The 20,742-nt window shown below is 48.5% G+C and overlaps 1 protein-coding gene across 1 annotated transcript in view; it reads right to left on the minus strand.

The window, feature by feature from the left end:
* Positions 1–1,114: 1,114 nt before the first annotated feature.
* LMCD1 (LIM and cysteine rich domains 1) overlaps positions 1,115–20,742 on the minus strand; it is a 55,858-nt gene continuing 36,230 nt past the window's right edge. The window contains exons 4-6 of the mRNA XM_016210020.2: positions 16,927–17,256; positions 3,373–3,588; positions 1,115–1,769 (exon numbers count right to left, since the gene is read on the minus strand). Of these exons, the coding sequence (XP_016065506.1) occupies positions 1,611–1,769; positions 3,373–3,588; positions 16,927–17,256 (705 nt within the window). The 3' untranslated portion in view covers positions 1,115–1,610. The remainder of the gene's footprint in view (positions 1,770–3,372; positions 3,589–16,926; positions 17,257–20,742) is intronic.

Below are 20,742 nucleotides of genomic sequence, written 5' to 3' on the forward strand. Positions count from 1 at the left end.
GTTGAATTTCAACAGAAGGAGTTGAAAAGTAACCAGCTTAGAACTAGCAAAAGCATGGTGGGGGTGTGTTTGATCAGAGTTTCTGAATGTCTAGGAGAAATAGGCAAATAGAAATCTAGAGAAATTATGAGTCACAAGACCAGAAAGACAATTAAGCCAAGTTTTAGAAGGATTCAAACATCAGGGTGAGAACTTGGTTCTTAACTTGAGGGGTGATGGGGAGCCATGAGAGTGGGGGAGGGAGACAACATGCACAGCTTCTCTTTGAGAAGACAGACATGAGAGGGAAACGGAGTGTGGCAAACCACCTTGGGAGGGTATTGCAGTAACTCTGGCCGAACTTGCAAAGCACGCGCGAATGAGGGTATTGCAGATAAGAGAGGACGAGAGTGAAATGTGGGTGGTAAAATTCAAGAGACTTGGCAACAGAAGGTAAATTTAAGAAAGAAAGAAGGTTACTGGAGGCAGGACTGCGAGTTCCTAGGTCTCATGTCTTTTTTTGTCTACATATCTGCAGTAGAAAAATATGTCTTTTCTTACAAATTGTGGAAAAGAAACTGACCTGGGGGCTGCAAATGCTCAGAGAATCCATAAAAAGAGAGAAAATCTCGCCCCAAGGCCTTGCCCTAAGACCTAATCTATTTGGCTCATTCAATGTTCAGTTGGAAAAATTGAAAAATGGACAGGTTTCTCATAAAAATCTAGTGTTTCTTAAGGTCTGCCCACACATCACCATGTCCCACATGACAGTGTTTGGCGGCAACCCAACACTCTGCCTGGCCTTACACCCAGAGGGCTCCACTCATTGCTCACTTGGGCTCTGAGTCCAGTGGAGTCTGGTCCCTTCTCTTTAAGCAGCTCATCAGTTCCCAGGAGGCTGCTGTTAGGTACACCCCATTTCCATCAGTGATCTGGGGAAACCTGAAACTGGGGGTGGAGATTCTGCTCCAAGGACCTACATTCTCCAAAGAAATCTGCTGAGACACATCGATGAAGAGGCACCGGCATGTACAGTGCCTTGTGCCAGCACCAGCATTCAGGGTCACCGGGCTAAGTGGATGCCACAAAATCATTGCCTCAGTGTAAATAATTAGAGGAGGGCGTATGTGGACTGCATAAAATGTTTATTGATATGTTTATCATGCCAAAAAACGTTTTTATTTAAAATTCAAATTCCATTTGAAAGGAGGCAACAAACGATTGTTGGAATCCCAGGCTTCTCCCGGAGGGGCTCCCAGCCTCACGAAAAAGCACGCGCACTCTACAGCTACGTGGCTCGATCACTCAGAACTGCACTCTGGGAAACTCCTCCTGGGCATCCCTTGCAGGATGCCAACTGTGTCTTTAGTTGGTAGCTGGGAAAAACAGCAACAAAGACAAAATAACTCCGTCCTAAGACTTCTCAGGACATTTCTGGCTTTGAAACTATTGACCTTCAAGGATCCACCACCACCCAACCTAGAATATATGTGTCTCTATAGTCTCACTGAAAACAATATTACTGTTTTTTGTTGCTTGCTGGCTGTCACGTCAGACCCTTGGGATGGCCTCAGCGCGCCTGGCTCTCCTCAGTGGGCGCCTGCGGGTCCCAGCCATGGAAAGGCAGCTCTTCAGGAGTGCTTGGACTTGCTGCAAGTTGGGCACAGAAGCTGACCCTTGGTGACAATGTATGCACGGCCGCTCAGCTGCTGCTCACAGCCCTCACAGACAAAGTGCTTTCGGTGCCAGGCCAGGTCTTCTACACGCTGGTAGTCCTCCGAGAATATTATCTGGGGAAGAGAGCAGAAGAAATGAAACTAGTAGAGACAGTGCACTGAAGCCAAGTTGGAGAATGGTGGTCCATCCTATCTGATTCTTGTTTTGGCCTTTACATGCCTCAGGGGAGAAATCTGGCACCAACTGGAGGCACTATGTACAGTATTTGGTGAAGGTCACAGTTGCATCTTAGCTTCTCAGATGGAAAGAAAGGTCCTCCACCATCAGCAGGTTTTACTTATCTAGTCTCTGGAACATTCTTTGGGTCAATTGCAAAGCTGCCAAGGACTAGTCTTCAAGAGCAAGAGCCCACAGTGACCCTTAGGAATATACGTATGGTGAGGAACCCTGAGACTCAGAAAGAGCAGAATAGCATACTTGTTAGATGTGCCTTCGGACGCTGGGTCAAACATGAACTGGGTATTAAGTTTCACTTGAACACTTAGCTTTGTGACTTGGGGCAAACTGCTTAATCTCCCTGTGCCTCAGTTTCCGCATCTGTTGAACGGAGATGTAAACACTACCCATCCCATGGGATTTCATGAGCACTGCACGAGCCACTGCCTATGAAGTGCTTGGGATACCGACGGACACAAAGTCAAAGCTGTGACTATCAGACCTCTCTGGGCTGCACTTGCCTCGCGTGTTAAATGGAGATAATGGCTGTCTCTCCCTGGAGGGTTGTCGTGAGGTATAAATGGCACATTCCACATGAATTACGTAGCAAATAACTGCCGCACTGTAAGCCCTTAATAAAGGGTAGAGTGCTAGGACAGTGAACATACTGTTGTTCTCACAAAAATGAGGCTGTGGCCTGGCCTGCTGACAGTCCTTTTGTTTTAATATTGCTCAATGGCCAAGTTACTAGGTAAGGGGCCTTAACTTCAAATGGACACCAACTGTGGAAGGTGGTAGGAGGCAGATATTGGCTCAAAATGAAGGCCCTTGTTTGTGCCACATGTGAAGGGAGTGAGTTTCCTGTCACCAAAGGCATGCAGACAGTAGCTGTTATTGTCACAATTACTATTGTCATTATTAATATACCTTAGAGTTCCTCTAGCCTTAACCCATATTGAAGAATTGAAACCCACTCATAGCATCTCTCATTACTGTATTGTATTATGTTAATGTTGTATTATATCATATTATATCCCATTACCCTAAGACTAACAGCAGCTCCCATTAATTAGTTACTTGGTCAGGCCCATGCCAAGCGTTTTCATTCAGCATCTCATTCACCTTCATAGCCACCCCCTGGGATGGAACTCTTATCCTTCCCACTTTACAAGTGAGGAAACTGAGGCACAGGAGCTGGGTAACCACACAACTAATAGATATAGAGCCAGGTACCCGCCTCCTGTTATACCCTGTGATGATCTTCTGAGCACTTACTCAGCGCCAAGAACGAGACTGGACAGGCACTGTGTGTCCCACCCATCCCAGCAACCCCAGGGGAGCAAACAGGGAGTGGCCCCATTTTGCAGATGCGAAAACAGGCTGAGAGCTTGAAGTGTGGCCCGAGCCCCAGTTTCCTATCTGGGGGTCCCATCATCAGCGAGGCCACACTCCCCCTGGCCTCCTGGTCCCCTCCCCCTCCGGCACAGCCCGCGGGCTCACCTCGTCGCAGCCCGAGCACCGGGGCCGCAGGCTCTCGCAGTAGTGGCGGCCACACCAGGGCGCCCCGTCCTTCCAGAAGTAGATGAGGTCGACCAGCGGCTCGGCGCACTTGGCGCACACGAAGCAGGTAGGGTGCCACTGCTTGCTGTAGCCGGCCCTGTCCGCGTAGACCACGGGGCTGTCAGCGGGTGCTGCCCCCTTGCAGAGCTCGCAGACCTGGAGGGGTGGGGGAGGACCCCAAAGATACAACGCAGTCAGGAGAGCAAACTGGCACCTTTGAGTTTCGACTCCAGGCGCTCCTTGCTGGGTAACCTTGAGCAAGTTACCATACCTCTCTGTTCCTCAGTGTGCAAAGTGGGTTAAAATTGCCTACCTAGTAGGTTGTTGTGAGGTCTAAATAAATACTTGTTTAGCACACTGACTCTCAACCTTTGTATTCTCAGCATGTTTTAGACACTTAAAAAGAGTATAAAGACTTTTTGTTCATATGGGTACTAGCTATTGATATTTACCATAAGAGAAATTAAAACTGAGAAAAATTAAATAATTACATATGAATTCATTAAAAAGTAAACCAATATGTTAACATAAATGTTTGTAATTAAAAAATAATTCTATTTTTCAAAACAGAAAAACTTAGTGAAAAGAGTGGGATTGTTTTACGTTTTTGCAAATCTCTTTAATGACTGGCTCCATAGAAGACCTCTGGGTTCTGGTAACTGCATTCACTTTTCATCTTTTGCATAATGTTGTTTTCTTTGAAATATATGAAGAAAATCTGGCCTCATACAGATATGATGCTGGAAAAGGGAGGAGTCTTTGAATCGCTGTTCCAGAAGACTGTGTGAAGTTTTCTTTGATTCTACATCACAATTCAAGTGGTAGTTTCCCAAAAGTTAGTTAATATGGGATTTGAAACCATATCGATCAACCTTTCGTCCTTGGTACATGGAGACCTGCTGGTCCAGCTTCTATTTTGAATGGGTTTTTGCCCATGTATGATTATTTTGTAATAAACTTTAAATTTTAGAACAGTTTTAGATTTACAGAAAAATTGTGAAGATAATATAGCCTTCTCATATACCCCATACTCAGTTTTCTTTATTCTTAAGTTTACATTAATATGGTATATTTGTCACAATTAATTAATAATTTCGATGTTGTTATTAACTGAAGTCCAAGCTTTATTCAGATATTCTTAGATTTTACCTAATGTCCTTCTTCTGTCCCAGGGTCCCATCCAGGACACCACATTACATTTAGTTGTTATATTCCCTTCGGTTCCTCTTGGCTATGACAGTTTCTCAGACTTCCCTTGTTTTTGATGACTTTCACAGTTTGGAGGAGCACCTGTCAGGTATTTTGTAGACTATCCCTCCATTGGGGTTTGACTGATGTTATTATCATTAAGTTGGGAGGAAAACCAGAGGTAAATTGCCAACCTCATCACATCCTACCCAGAGTACATACTTAATCCAAAATGACCCATAAAATCCTTTGGATTTTATTTGGAATTATCTCCTGCTCCTCAAAACTCTGATGATGATGATGATGATGGCGGCTATCATTTCCTTAGGTCAGGCTGTGTCCAGCACTGTGCTCAGGATCTTGCATTCATTACTGTTATCCCTTACAGAAACCAGAGAGAGTTATTTCCCCTTCTAGAGTTATCTCCCCTTTGGGGAAATCATTATTTCCCCTGAGATATGGCAAAACTGAGGTTCAGAGAGATTCAGCTACTGCTCAGTAGCATACAGCTGATAGGAGACAAAGCTGGTATTTGAGCACCGGCCCCAGAGCTAAGGTTTGTTCTGCTACATATTGATCAGGCTACACAGCTGGCAAATTGTGGCTGTGGCCACATCTGCCCACGGCCTGTTCCTCCACCAGAGAGGAATGGATTTTATGTTTGATCTCCAGTTCAGTGAAATGGTCTCTCAAATATTAATTCAATTTTTCTCATTACCAGACCTGTGTTATACACTAAATTGTGTCTCCACCAAATTTCTATGTTGAATCCACATGTTGAAGCCCTAACCCCAATGTGGCTTTATTTGGAGACAGGACCTTTAAAGAGGTAATTAAGATTAAATGAGGTCGTAAAGGACTGGTGTCCTTATAAAAGGAGACACCAGAAATCAAGCAACTTCTCTCTCTTCTCCTGTGTATCCACAGAGGAAAGGCCACGTGAGGATACAGTGAGAAGGCAGCCATCTGAAATCCAGGAAGAGAGGCCTCACCAGACACCTACCCTGCCAGCACCTTGATCTTGGACTTCCAGCCTCCAGAATGGTGAGAAAATAAACTTCTGCTGTTTAAGCCACCTGCTCTGTGGTATTCCCAGTTCCTAGTTATGATATCCCAAACTGACTAATACAACCTACATTACAAAAACTTGTGCTTAATTATAATATTATACGGTTGACCCTCAAGCAGCATGGGGATTGAGGGTGCCAAGACTTGCAGTAGAAAATCGGCATATAACTTAAAATGACCCTCTGCATATTCAGATTCCCAACCTCGGACTGAAAGTACAGTTGACCCTTGAATAACAAAGGTTTAAGCTGCATGGGACCCAAGCAGTTGAAACTGGTGTTGTTCAAGAGTTGACTGTATTTTGAATTACAAATACTAAAAAATTGTGGAAATTTGTTTTCTCTCTTGTTACATAAAGTACCTACATGATATCATTGATTTGGATCTTAGCCCACAACCCCTGAAATATTTACAACCTGGCCCTCTACAAAAAATATTTGGTGGCCTGGCTTTTGATGAGAACTCTGTTACTAAACAGCAGTTACATGTCAGCCCCATCAAAGTAGTGATTGCTTTGCCGTGTAGAGATGAGTAGGCATATGCTAAGAGCCTAAACACTTAGTATTTTTAATTTAAATACTTTAATTACATACATGACATACCCCTGCATATGAAGAGGAAATAAAATGGTAGAAGTTGGGGAAAGAAAACCAAATGACAAAGACTGTCCGTGTGCTGACAGCAGCCCCTAGCATAGTGGCTGTTGAACGAATGTCTAGGAAGGAGTGTGTTTGGTTAACTGATCCTGCCTGCCTGCCCATGTCCTGAGAACGCTGCTGGGTTTGTGGTTTCAGTTCTGCCCACAGGAATGAGTGGCGTGAGAACCCCGGGCCGCTGCACACGACCGAGTCCCAGCTCGCCTGCAGCTCATCAGAGGGTCTAGACCAAAAGCGAGTGATGAATCAGCATCCATTTATTCTCACCATCTCTTCAGCATAGCTGGGAAGCGTAAGCTATTTGGCAAGGGCTGCTTGAGTACCAAGCGAGTTTTTTGTCTGTCTGTCTTTCTAAACTTCATGGAACAAAATTTCCAGACCTTTCCTCCACAGAGGGACTTACTGTTGGACCATGACATCAGGTCAGGTGTCACCATGATGCGTCAGTGGGAAGGGGAGGGGGACACATGCACCTGGCTGGGCCTGGAGGCATCAGCAGGCATCTGTGACCCAGAGAAGGAGATGGGGGATACAAGGTCAGAAAGGCAGTTTGGGGTGATCATGGGTGGCTTTGATCCTAGGTTATGGGTTGGGATTCACTCTAGAGGTTATGGGGAGGGAGCCATCACCTGTCTTTGAGGTGAGGAGTGCTGTGTTCTGGTTTGCACTGTAGGGAGATAATTCTGGTGGCAGCGTGGAGGAAGGAAGAGATATTTGTGCTCACGGGCCTGGTGTCAGCTCCTCAGCCATCTGAAAGTCCTTTGTTAAGGGCCGCTCGAAGGCGTGTCTCTTGGCTCACTGTTTCCCCAGCATCCCTGGCTCTTGGCCTTGGTGCTAACAGTAGCCATCCCGTTAAGTAAACAGTGTCACTGCCATTTCATGAAAGGAAGATGCCTGGGTAATGAGCCCTTTCAGCATGTGTCAGGAACCAATTTTCTCCTTCTTGTCTCTGAGCTGTCCTCTGTGCCCCTTTCCCTGTCATCTCAAAGCATGACAGATCTGACAGTGTCCTGGCTCTGTCACCTGGTGGTGCCCAAGCCACCAGGGTCAGGCTGGCAACCAAAGTCAGAATGCCTAGCCTGCTTGGGCCCTAGGATCCTGGCCCCACCCTTCTCTGCACAAACTTATATTTCTACAGTCTTTGGTACTGAGGTTTACAATTTCTAAGTTGCAGGGGATGGTTGAGAGGGGGACTAACTGTGTGACCTTGGGAAAGTTACCCAACCTCTCTGAGCCTTAGTTTTTTTCACCTATTCAAAGGGGATACTAATAATAATACTAACAACATCATAGAGTTGCACAATTAAATGAGATGACAGTTAATGGACTTTATAAGGGTTCAATAATAATTAGCTAAAATCTCCTGTTATTCCCTACCCCAGCCCTCCTTATAGATAAGGCGGCGGAGGCTCAGAGGAGTTAAATCACTTTCCCATGATGACAAAGACAGGTTGTAGGCGGGATCTGTATTTGGCTTGGAGGCCTGGGGTTCCTTTTGAATTGTGTGAGTTTCATTGTCTGGGACTACCCCAAACTCAGCTAGAATCAGTGCCTGGCTTGGCTGGTCTGCTCTGACCCCTCTTCGACCCCACCCTCTGGAAGACAGTGATTCTCAGACTGGAGTCTGCCCATTACCCCCCACAGAGGGCTTGTTAAAACCCCCACCCCCAGAGTGTCTGATTCAGTAGGTCTGGGACGGGCATAGGAATCTGCAAGTCCCCAGGGGATGCTGATGTCATGAGACCACACTTTGAGAACCACTGTTTAGAGTGTTTAAAAATGATCTTATAAATAAACTCAGTAAAAATGATATCAGCAATTTAATTCGGTTACAGCTAAGGCCAATTTGAATTCCTGGCATGCTTAAATTCTGGACTATTTTTAAGAAAGCCCCATGCAGTCAGTCATTCTTAGGCTACTTCGCCTGTGAAGGAGACAGTGTGGTCAAGGAGAAGTCCTCTGGGACTATGTTAAAAGGCAAAGAAAAGAACATTTATTGTTAGCGTATCAGTTGTTTCTTACTCATACGCCTCACTATTTAGAATCAGAGCTTGTGCTGGGGCCAGTGTGGCTCAGCTGGTTGGGAGTCAGCCTGCATACCGAAAGGTTGCCAGTTCGATTCCCGATCAGGGCACATGCCTGGGTTGCGGGTGCGATCCCTGGTAGGGGATATGCAGGAGGCAGCCGATCGATGTTCTACTCTCACATTGATGTTCTCTTTCTTTCTCCCTCTCCCTTCCTCTCTCTCTAGGGAAAAAAAGTCTGAGCTTGCTCATGAGACACTTTCCAACATTTGCCACATAGCTGACTTTGCAGACTGTTCCCCCAGGGGGAGGAGTGGGGCACAGGCCTGTCAGAGGTAGAACAAACAGGACGTTTCTCCCTGTGCCACTGAAGGTTTGCCCTGTCCCTGTTCAAGTAGGAAGAGTCTTAATGAGAAGGGTGTAAATGAAAGAGTTTGAAAATTCTGTAACCTGGGCCTTTGTAATCTGTAAAAACACCTGCTTTGAAAAAGCGGAGGGAGGAACGTTTTAGACTCAGCTGCCTCAGATGCTAAGACCCTGCAGGGTTGGGGTCCCTCAGTGAGTGAAAATGATGTTGCAAATTCTCAATTCTCGGACCCTCCTCCAACCAGTGGGGTGTCTAAGTCCCTCCCTTCGAATGTGGTCCCGCCTTAATGGCTTGCCTCTGTCCAATGGAAGGGATGCTATAGATCCCTGAGGAAGGTCATAAAAGGCAACACAGCTTCCACTGGGCTCCCTGTCACGTCACACACCCTGGCCCTGGGCAGGCAGGAGAGAAGTCCTGAGGCCTTCAAGCTGGGGGACCATGTGGAGAAGACACACAGCAGCAACTGTTGGCCCAGCCCCAGCTGTTTGCATCTGCCCAGCACCAAGGCCAGATGTGTGAGTGAGGGAGCTTCAGAGGAGTCCAGCCCCAGCCTGCGAGCTGCTCCAGATGATGCTACGTGTACAGAGATACGCCATCCCCACGGAGCCCTGCCCAAACTACTGATGTGTAAGCAAACAGAGGTTATTGTCTTAGCCTCTACATCTCGGAGAGGTTTGACAGGCAGCATTAGGTAACAGAAACATCAAGTGTGGAACACGGAATTTTTAAGACTTCTGTAATGGAAGTAATCAAGACACCAAGTGTTTTAGGCAACAGCAGATTAAGGACAGTGGCCAAGGGTTGCAGGGCCAAAGAGCTGTCTCTAAGGACCGAGCCATGTTGGCCTCTAAGAGAGGGATCAGCAGATATGGAGAAGCCTCTAAACCAGCAATAATCTCTCCGTCGGGGTTGCCAGAGTTCTGTCCTGATTCTGCTGTCTCCTCTGGAAGGCTCTTATCCAAAGGCCTACCCAGTCTAAACCCAGAGTGCCTTGTGAAAATCTCACCATTACAATACAGTAAATATTAGCACAAGGGCCTTGAGTTCAGGCGCTGGGCTCTTTCCAATACAAATGCTCACAATTTATTTATAAACAGCATCTCCTCATTTCCTCTTATGGTGATTGTTCCCCATCTTTGCTTTGCAGCCTTACGTATCCCAGAGCCATTGTTTTACTTTTTTTTCTTTTCTGGCTCAGGGTCATTTCTGGCATCCTTAGCCTGTTGCGTCCTGTTTCCCCAAACAGTTGCCTTCCTGAGGCTCCTTCCCGTGCAGGATGGGCAGGCTGGGTGCAATGCTCAGGGTCATGGCCTTCGGAGTGAGGCCTGTACCATGGCCTCACCACCGGTCAGCCCTTGCACGAGTCATGCACCTTCCTGAGCCTCACTTTCCTCTCTGATGCAGGTGGCAGGCCCTGGCTCATGGGAAATGCTTTGCATGCGGTCACTGTTGCTGGCCAACCACTTTGCCTCACGTGTCTTCTTGGGGCAGGTTATTGACTGTGGGGCTCAACATTAGACATTTCTAACTGAGTCTCTTCTCTGGGTATCTGGTGAAGGGCGAAGAGGGAACCAGGAAGGCTTCATAAGTGCCACTCTCGTAAAAGGGAACGTCTGCCTGGGGTGTTCTCGAATCCGGCTTTGTGTGGCGTGTGGGCAACCACTGACTCTGCAAAAGGAGGCTGCTGAGTAGGAAAAAGCCTCACATGCGGTCATCGCTGGGCAGCAGCCTCGCCCAGTGCCTCCAGCATGGGGCTCGCAGCGGGAGTGCCTAGTCTTTGGAGTCTGGGTTGGGCTTGGGTGAGGCAGGCCTGAGCTCCAGTTCCCATTTGACCACTCCCCAGCTAGGTGACTAGACAATTTCCTAACTCTATGTTTTCTCATTTTTGTTTTTTGGCTTGTGATCCAGAGCAGGAAATACATTTTATGGCCCGATGTAGTACAGAAACACATGTGCACATACACACCCCTGAGATAAAAGGTTCCCAGAAAAGTATTTACTACCCCTGAAGCACTTCTGTTTTTAAAAGAACAAAACATTAAAAAAAAAAAATCCTGGTTGTAATTCACTAAATCGATTTACTGTCCACTGATAGATTGTGACCTGAAGTTTGAAAACACTGTTTAACTTGGCTAAGAACTTCTCTTAATGTCTTAGTCTTTCAAAGGGGGATAATATACCTTGTAGGATAATTCTTAGGATTCAATAAAATGACAATGGGAAGCCCCTGGCTCAGGGCCTGGCACAACCTAGGTGGTTGATAACATCATCATCGCCGTCATCATCATCATCACCATCAATTAACCTATGATAGCAAAATAAAATCGGATAAAACCGAAACAATTCATAAAAATCTAAAACTATTTTTTATGGTTTTTCTAGTTCCAGGGTCAGCAAACTACCTGCATGGGCCAAATCCAGCCCACCGCCCGTGTCTGCGAATCTTTTATTGGAACACAGCCGTGCTCGTCTGTTTAGACGCTGTCTGTGGCTGTGTTAGTGCTACAAGACAGAGCGCGTAGCTGTATGGCTGAGACCGTATGCCTGCAAAGTCTAAAATTTTCACTCTCTCCTTTAACAGGAAAAGTTTGCCAACCCCTGTTTTAGTCAATGGAATATTACGCGGTCCACTTCAGAAAAAAAAAAAGCTTGTGAAGCCTATGTGGCAACATGGGAAAGTATTTACAAGTATAAAAAGTGGGATCAAGGGAATTTTCTGTGAAAAAAATATCTCCTTTAATGTTATTAAAATATTTCCACCATAAGGAAGGAGGGAGGCAGATGTTGAGAAGCCTGGTAACCATGGTGATTTTTCAGGGCTGCTTCTCTGGGCCTGGGACCCTCCTGCCCTCCAGGGCGGGGCAGGGGTTTCAAATTCCCAGAGAGGGGCTGGCAGGCAAGCCAGCGTGCCAAGCCCACAAGCCAAACATCTGCTCGGACAAAGATTTGGAAGTCCCTTGCCCACAAATATGTCCCTTGTTGGGGCTGGAGTCCGGCTGAGCTGCCAGCTGCTATGAGTTTCCATCTGAAAGGCAGACCTCAGTGGAAGGGTGGGGACCCAGGCCTCCGGCCCCTCCTCTGTGCATTCTTGTGGGAAGGAGGGGGCACGCTATAATTTGGACCAAATTAACAAATCTTTACAACTTCGAGGAAGGTCTTCACTTCCCTCAATCTATTGCCCTCCTCTTAGTCTCTCTCTTTGCCATGGCTTGGCCTGAAAAAGGGGTGATGTGGGGAAGGGCTGGAGGGGGGAGGCAGGAATATTAAATACTAAAGGGTGGAGGTTACATTACATGTTATGTCCTGGCTTTCTCTCCCCTTTCTTCAGTTACAAGTTTGGGGTGTAGGAAAGAGCGGAAATGCCTGGGCAAAATGACCATGCCCAGGAAATCTGTATATTCAATTTCTGAGAGAATATCCAGCATGCTCTCCAAACACAGAGAAATGGTTTGGTGGAGATGTTAACCATCAGAGCAGTAAGTAAGGTCATTGCCCTCAGGGTATATAGGGCGCCCATAGGCTCCATCCAGGTGGGAGACATGGGAGTGGAAGGCCTGGAAGGGGAGTCTGGGGCTTCTCCATTCTGGTGTGAAAGGGTCCAGGTTGCTGGAGTTGGCAGCTCCCTGGCCATGGAACCCTCTGAAGCCCCCAAGACCCGCAGTGGGTGGGACTGGGGTGGGGCAGGCAAGTCCTTCCATTGTTCTTGGCACACAGACAAGGGGCCCTCAAATTCTCCACTGGGCTGGGCTGTGAGTTACAGCCGTTCACCTCAGCAAACCTAAATACACACCCCTTGCGTTGCTGTACACACATTGCTGGGTCCCACCCAGGACTTCTCAGACTCAATTGAAGCAGCAGGACTTGGGTTGGAATCCCAGCTTCGCCTCTCATCAGCAAGTCAGTTAACCTCCCTGTGCCTCAGGCTCCACATCTGTGAGATGGGTATAACTACTCCAACCTCTCTCAATGGTTGTTAGGGGGATTCAAAGGGATGAATAGGCCTGCTATGCAGTAAACAATTCCCACCCATCCACTCACTCACAGTGGAGTGAGGGCAAGAGAGATAGGCTAAATATTTTTGGGTTTTTAATTGGCCTCACTGATTTAAAGGGCATGCTTTGGGAGGGTGACTTAGTATCTGGGATATTTCTGCCATTGTGTGTCCTCATGGAGAGGGACTACTTTGAAGCCCTCACCTGTGATGTCTGCCTCTCCTAACCTCAGTGTAATAATAACTCTCAGAGCACTGCTCTGCGGTTGATGTGGGCAGCCATAGCCCTTGGGTTCATTCTCAGATGTGCCATGGCTAATTTTAGGTTGCCTGTCCTGTCAGGGGCCCTGTCTGAAGGTCTGGGGTTTGAAAGCTGGGGGTGGGGTTCAAATCTCAGAACTATGCTCAGATCCGCATAACTGGACAGCGCTGGCCTGCAGGATGGGTCAGGCTCAGATGGCGCTGTCTGCAACCTGGCTGGCCCTCTGTTATCTGGCTTCACTCAGAACTCAGCCCGCGGGTGGGAATTCCAGACGGGCAGCTGGGAAGGGCCTTGGCAATGAAAATCCTCTGGTCTCTGAGGACACTGGTGGAGGGGCTGAGGGGGATGGCTCGGCAGCTGGACCTTGCTCACCAGAGTCTGAGCTCCTCCCAGTCTCTGAGGAAGGTCCTGACTGTGACAGGCTGTGTTGCAGCAGGAGGCAGTCAAGTGAGCTCATAGGAGAACTGGCCTCTAGTGCAGGCAGAGCGCAGCACAGAGGAAAGTGGGAGCTCGTGGCCCCAGATGGCTGAGTGTTGTGTGGTCAAGGTCATGGGGGTCAGGGTCGGGTATAAAGCAGTGTGTTAGATCCTGTGCCTGTGTTTCCAGAACTCCCTATGGACAACTCAAAGGATGTGAGAGTGGTGTGCAGTGTCCTCAAAGTTGGACTCCTTGAGCCAGGAGGCCAAATAAGTCTAAGAAATGCCTGGGTTATCATCCCCTGGCCCTTCACCATAGACCCACTGCTGATATCCCTTTTGCTGAGCTTCCGAAGTGTGGCTCCCAGACCAGCATCAGCATCTACCTGGGGACTCATTACAAATGCAGATTCTCAGGCCCCTACTAAGTAGGAAATTCTGGGGTGGGACCCAGTCCTCGAATTTGAATAAGCCTTTGAGGTGATTTTAGTTTGAAAACCACTGCGTTAGCCTAGAAAGGCTCTTAGTTTTGTTCACTCTGATGTCTCCTAAACTTACATGGCCAGATGACCCTTTTACGGCACAATGTCCACTGGCTTTCTGAGGAATAAGCCTTGGGAAGCAGGAAAGGTGGACTTGGGGCCTGTCAGAGGCTGGTTTGAATCCCACAGCCTTTCTTCACAGCCCTGGATGGTGGGAGCTTTTACTCAGACACTACAGTGCTCAGCCCTGCTCTTGGTTCACAGCATGCCCGCTAAATGTAGCTGCTCGTAACAGTAATAATGATTACTATTAGGACGACAAATGGCGATATGTTACCAATACAGTTCTCGTATAATAGTTTCATGTGCCCCTCTTTTGGCCTCCATTTTCCCCATAAAACTCTGTTTGGATTTGAGGTGTCAGACTGAGCCCTACAGTTTCCCCTGCACACCCAGGTTAAGATGAATGCCCCGACCACTTCAGCAAAGTTCAGGGGAGCAGAAACCAGACCCTGCACCTGATTCTTGCCTTTGGTCCCTGTCCCACACTGCCCTTTTATGAGAAACAAGAGGAGCACAGCACCCAGGACTGGCCAGCACCCATGTCCACTCAATACTGCCACTCTCTGGGGTAAGGCGGAGCAGCTCGGGGAGTGTGGCCTATGTCCACACCTAAACGTGGCATTGCTGGGCCCACACGGTCTATGGCCTGGCGGGCTATCTAGCTACCTTTATAGGATTTGCTCCCTGGCTTCAGGGAGATAAAGAGGGAGTAAAAGAAAAGCACCCGGCCTCCTTTCTTTCTGGAACAGGAAACAAGCAGGGTTTTATAACTCTAGAAAGACTATTGGATCCACGCCCTTCTGCTTAGAAACTGGGGGACCTTGGAAAAGTTACCTATCCTCTCTAAACCTCCGATTCCTCAACTGTAAAACGGGTTGGTGAAACTCACCCCACCAGGCCACTGTGCGAATTAAACAAAGACCCTGAGAGAGTGATTATCACATCTGGACAGAGCAGGTGCTTGATGAATGTGACCTTGAGATCTCCTTCTCCTCCTAGGCAAAATGGCCATCCAAATTGTCCCCTGTCCTTCCAGGCTCAGTTCAGTTTGAACATTCATTTGTTCATTCATTCATGGATCACATATTTATTGAGCACCTACTATGTCTCTTGAGGGCACCTGCTGCAGATACAGAGATGAACAAAAGACCTCAGCCTCCAGAGGCGGCCACAGACCTGAAGCCACTAATTACATAATTAGTTACTGAATTTAGATTGGGGGTAGGGTAAGGAAGGAGACCACTGTCTTTCCCAGCCAGCCCAGGCCAATCAATATTGGCTTCCTTTGGAGTCCCTACCTTACTTTCTAACTGTGAAATCTGCCATTTACTGTCTGGTTTTGTTTAAATGCTTCCTAAGTGTCAGATTGTTTCCTCAAGTTGACTGTAGGCAAGGATCTGGGATCTCAGCCACCTTTGCCCCACTTTCATAGTGAACAAAATGTGGGGCTGAGTCCAAGAGAAAACACGTTCTGAGATCAGCATCTGCCTCTTGGGAATGGCAATTGGGAAATGTCACGACGACTTAAAGAAGTTGCCTTCCAACTTGGAATTACACAGCATTAATCCTTAAGGGCAAATAGCTATTTGAGGGTGACTAGAAGGCAGTGCTGGGGAGGAGACTAGTTTATAAAACACGATCAGTGGATCTAATTTTAAAGTCTCTGGGACATATAGTCTTTCTGAGAAATGGGTCTTTTCAACATCGTCGCCAAACGTGTGGTAGAGAAAATAAGTTTTGCTCTTTTGTCTTAGAGTTCTCAGAGAAACATAGTTTATTGGATGCTGATCCTAAATGAACATGCCAACAGATGGCATTGGAGATGCAGGACTCGAGACTGAGGTAACAAGTTTGAGTCACTGCAGCAGGGAGGAAAGAGCTGGCCCTTCTGGATGTCGTGACAGCATTGTTTGGGCTGGCATTCCCCTGGGGTGCCTGGCTCACGCAGGTGATTGCCAGCCTATTCCCAGCAAGCCAGGTAATTTGCTTGAGACCCCATGTATGTTTATCTCCAAATGTCAAATAGAAACATCAGGCCACCTGACTGATGAGGGGAATGGGGTTGGGGGTGTGTGTGTGCAAAAAGCAGAAGGGAGCTGGAAGCCATGAAACTTAGCAAACATCAGCACCAGCAACACCAGTCTTAAGCTTGTCCTTTTACTTTCTGGGAGGGGGAAACAACAAGGCAAACCCATCCCTGAGGCTTCCACCACCCAGACCCTGGCTCTCCTGTGTGTTCTCAAACAGCCCCCAGAGGCTCACCCCCCACAGCATATCGCTCACACTGCAACTAGAGAAAGCTTTCAGAAACACGGCTCAGATCCCACAAAACCTCCCACGGAAAGCCTGCCACAGCTCCCATGGCCATGAGAGTGAAGCCACAACCCATGGCTTTCTCCCACGTGGGACAGTGGCCTCTGCTTGTTTGACTTCCTGGGCTTGGCAGACAGTACAGGCTGATCAGTACTTAGTGATGAATGGGTGGGTGGCCTGACCCTTCGGGAAGCATGACCCCGCTGACCTGGCCAGCCTGTGTTCCGCCTCCCCTCAGCTCACCAGGCCTAGTCACATGGGACTTTGTTCAATCCTCTGACTCTGCAGTGCTCTCTGGAACTTTCTTTGCACATGCTCACCTCTTTAGGGTGGCACAGGTCTTCCCCGAAAGCCTGAAGGCCTGGGTGGCTCATAGTTCTTCTGAGGCCAGCCTGGGCCTCAGCTCCTAACCCAGACCTACCTTCCCCCCAAGCAAGCTTAGATGCCCCTTCTCTAAGCTGCGACAGTTCGGTTGTCTGTGACTGCCACTGGACAGTGAGACTCTGGAGGGCAGTGACCTTGTATCACTGTCCACTGGACAGTGCCAGGCACAGAATAAATGAGCACCAACTAGCTCCTGGAGGCACGACTGTATGCATGAGTGCATGGGTGGGGGGAAAGCCTGGCCTGGGTGCAGCAGCCTCGGGGGCCGGGAGAGACTTACGTATTCTTTGGCCGGGTCACCGATGCTGCCGTTGGTGGTCGGGGCGGTGGGCTCTGTGCCCTCTGGCTTTTCCTGCTGCTTGCCCTCCTCCTTGGGCAAGCCACCCTGGCCCGGGAGGGCCACCTCTCCCACGCCGAGGGCCTCGCTCTTGTAGTGCTTGACGAATTCTTCCATGAGTTTCAGCTCGTTCTCCAAAAGTCCGCGGCAGCGAGAGGGGTCCTGGTCGTAGATGGGGAGCTGGTGCATGAGCTGGCGGCGGCGGTAGTAGGCGCCCTCGGTGCCCGTCACTGGCTGCTTCTCCTTTGGGATGAGCTCCATGTACTGCAGGCCCTGGGCAGGAGGAGAGAAACCAACGGTGATTCTCCAGCCCCAGGCCGAGGCCCGGGACCTGGTGAGATCTGGAATTGGTGAGCAAGTTCCTGCTTCTTCAGGATCCTGCTGAACCCAAGGATTCTCAAGGGAGAAATGTTGTGAATCTTGGTGACACCCAAAAGAGGCCTCCATAAGCTTTCATTCTCCCCCAGGTTGTAGTCACTGATCACTTTCTTGATGAGAATGGTGAGATTTAAGTAGATGTTCATTTTCGATTTGCTGGCTTTGGGACATAGATTTTGTTTCCTTCAAAATGGAATATTTTTACTTACCCCATGTCGATGCTCCTCATTAAAAAAAGTCAATCTAGTTTAAAATTGCTTTTCTTAGAAAAGTATAATTAAATCATTATGGATGTAAGGTTTTTCATGGTTTATTAATTTAAAAATATGCAAAGACACCTTCTAATAGAATCAACAAGGTGTGAAATCAATAACATTTCCACATGGATATGAATGGTAACCATCTGAATATTAATATGTTCAGAGATAACTGTCCAATTTGGCCTTTACAAAAAAATAAATGAACAGAAATCTTTTACTTTGGTGGGTCCCAGGGATGGGGAGATAGGGAGAAACAAAGGTCAAGGCCACACAGCATGAGAACCTGTGAAAGGCAAAGTGTTTATCCTTGACAACTGTTCTCCATTTTGCTGCTGGCCCTTGATCATGACCTTGACACATGTACCAGGTTGCCTGATTCCCACTGCCCAGGTGGCTGCTGCCGTATTTACTGTCTCAGAACCCGCCTGCCTCATATTGCATCATTGGGGATTGTGAATCAACTTGGAAATTCATGCTGCAGTTTATAATGAGCGATCAGTTCAGTTGTCTGCTTTTGGGGAGCAGGAGCGAGGAACCTGGGTGGGGGTACTAGTCCAGAGCCTGCAATTTGCCGAGTTTCATCATAGATGAATTTTGGATAAGAGTGCTTTTAGAAAAGGGAGAGGAGGCGACCTGGGTTCCTGTGGGACTCATCAGTAAAAGGGTGGCTATGGCTGCCCCCTTGGTGGCTCTGCCCCAAATTCTGGGGACAGCAGCTGAGACAGCTTCTGGCACTGTGGACTCACAGCACACCCTGTTAATCTCTGTTCATTGGCACTGTCCCTGATACCTTTCAAGGTGCTTTCCCAATGTGGGAGACAGCCTGGATGGTGGACAGAGTCCTGGGGTGTCAGGAAATTTGGGTTTCTAGCTCCAGCCTGGCTGTTGCTCTCTGTGGAAGACTGAGAGAGTACCTGGCCCCTCTGGGCCTCAGTTTCCTCATCTGCAAAGTTCAGGGTAGACTGCATGATCGTTACGGTCATGGTGATCGTGAGAAGCGTATGGTGACTTCACTTGACCCATGAGTAAGAGAGAGATGAGCAGCAGCACTGAGTTTACAGCCCATGAAAGGGACCAAGGAGGTGATGGATTCTTGTTGGCCAAAGAGGCCAAGGTCCTTCACCCAACACTTGGAAGAGTAAGAATCTCCATGGAGCCACAAAGCTGACTACATGCCTAGGAAGGGCTTATCCTTGAACCTGTCTTGGGAAGACCAGGATGACCCATGGCTTTTCTTTTGACCAATATGAAACTGCAGGTGGCTTCCAGCACAAACAGGCCAGACAGGCAGGTCTGAGGAACTGAATCTCCAATTTGATGCTGCATAGGAATCACTGGGAGACCTGATACAAAGCTTCCTGGGCCCACCCAGACACTCTGACTTAGGAGTCTGGAGGGGCCCAGAAGTGAGCCCTTTCACAGGTCCTCCTGGGTGCATTTGAAACAGGACATCTGAGGGTCAGGGCCTTTCTGGAGACAGTGGATGGGGAGAGTGGATGTGACCATCCAGAGGATAAGGGAAGCAACAGTCCCTTAACCAACAGCCTGGGGCAGGGCTCAGGGCCTTGGGCAGTGGTTAGGAAACAGCCCCTGGGGGCAAATACCCACACCAGCTCTTCTCATTTCCTGCCTGGGGCCTGCCCTGCTCCTAGGATCTAAGGAAGGATTCTGGAGTAGTGGAGATGAGGGTTTTGCTCACTCTGCCAGAATGTGGAAGCAGTCTCAGTAGCACGGCTGACTCAACTCATGGAAGAATCCCCTCTTCCATGAAGGCTGCCTACTCCCTGAAGGTTGAGCGGTTTAAGAAATGATGGGAATAGCTAACAGGTGGTACTTACTAAGTTCTAGGTACTCTTCTAGGTGCTTTACGTATGTGAACCCATTTAATTCTAGTAACACCCCATATTACCTCTTGGGAAACTGAGGCACAGAGAGGTTAAGTAACTCCCCAAGGTCACACAGTTAGTTTGAGGTAGGGACAGCTTTGAACTCAGCAGCTAGGGTCTCAACCCCTTCTATTCTGCCTCTCTAGAAGATGGGTGATTTGCAAAGAGAAAAAAATGTCGCCCCATCTCTGGGGGATCTCCCTTTGTCATCACGTCAGGGTGGGTATTGCCTGGTGCCAGGATTCCCCAGTCCCGGGATATGTCTGTGGCTCTGGCCTTAAAGGGCCTGTTCCCCTTCCTGCTCAGCTTTACAAATAAACTCTGGAAGTCCTGGAGCGGTGGCCTCACAGCGAGCCTCTGGTTGATCCCTGCATCTGCAGTATCCTTTCACGGCTCTGTGGGTGTATGTGGCCAGAACCCACATGTTCCTGGCTGGGGCCCTGGAGACAGGCCGTTTTCCTTCCCAGGGGCCCAGTGCTCCTGTTGCAGCTCCCAGCCCCAGCTGGGTGTCGTCTCTCTGCTTTTGCGCCGTCAAGGACACGGCACACAGCTGCCCCTCGTGTGTGCTTTCTGATGGCTGCCCTGGCCTGGCTGGCCTGAGACTCCTGCCTACGCCTCCCAGGCACACACCCAGGGCAGACATTACTAATCACCCCGATGAGGGTCTCAGAATCCTCCTCAACACAGCCCTTCAGACAATTACTAAGGACTGCACGGACTTGGGCAAGGATGGTGGGGAGAGGGCCGGGGCTGAGTCAGCTGCCAGTGCCATCAGAGCCTGTAAGAGGCTGTCCCAGGTACCCAGGAAGCTGACTAAGGCCATGTTCCCAAAGCCCTTAGCCAGAGGCCTTTTCTCAGCCCAGCTGGAAAGGTTGGTTTAGGTTTTACGTTTTTCATGAGGACCTTTCTGAGTCATTTGGTGGTCTGCTGTCTGGCTGGGACATCTTGGGAGAAGAGGTTTCTGGAACCAGGCTTTATCAGGAGAGAAATTAAAAATGCAGAGAGAAAAGTGGAAGGGAAGAGCTCTGTTCTCAGGGTTGGGCAGAACACGCGTGGGTTCTGAAGTCAGGACCCAGTCCTGATTCTGGTCCTCCTGACTCTTCTCTAGCTCTCAGAAAAGGACAGGAATGGGCTTCATCTTACATGTCATTCCTCGTCAATACCCAGAATGCTGTGTTGAGACGGATTCTGAGGCTCGTTGAGGGCTCAATGGGAGACAGTGCTCTCACTCTTCA

The sequence above is a fragment of the Miniopterus natalensis genome, chromosome 15 (assembly GCF_054644295.1).
Source record: "Miniopterus natalensis isolate mMinNat1 chromosome 15, mMinNat1.hap1, whole genome shotgun sequence".
Taxonomy (NCBI): Eukaryota; Metazoa; Chordata; class Mammalia; order Chiroptera; family Miniopteridae; genus Miniopterus; species Miniopterus natalensis.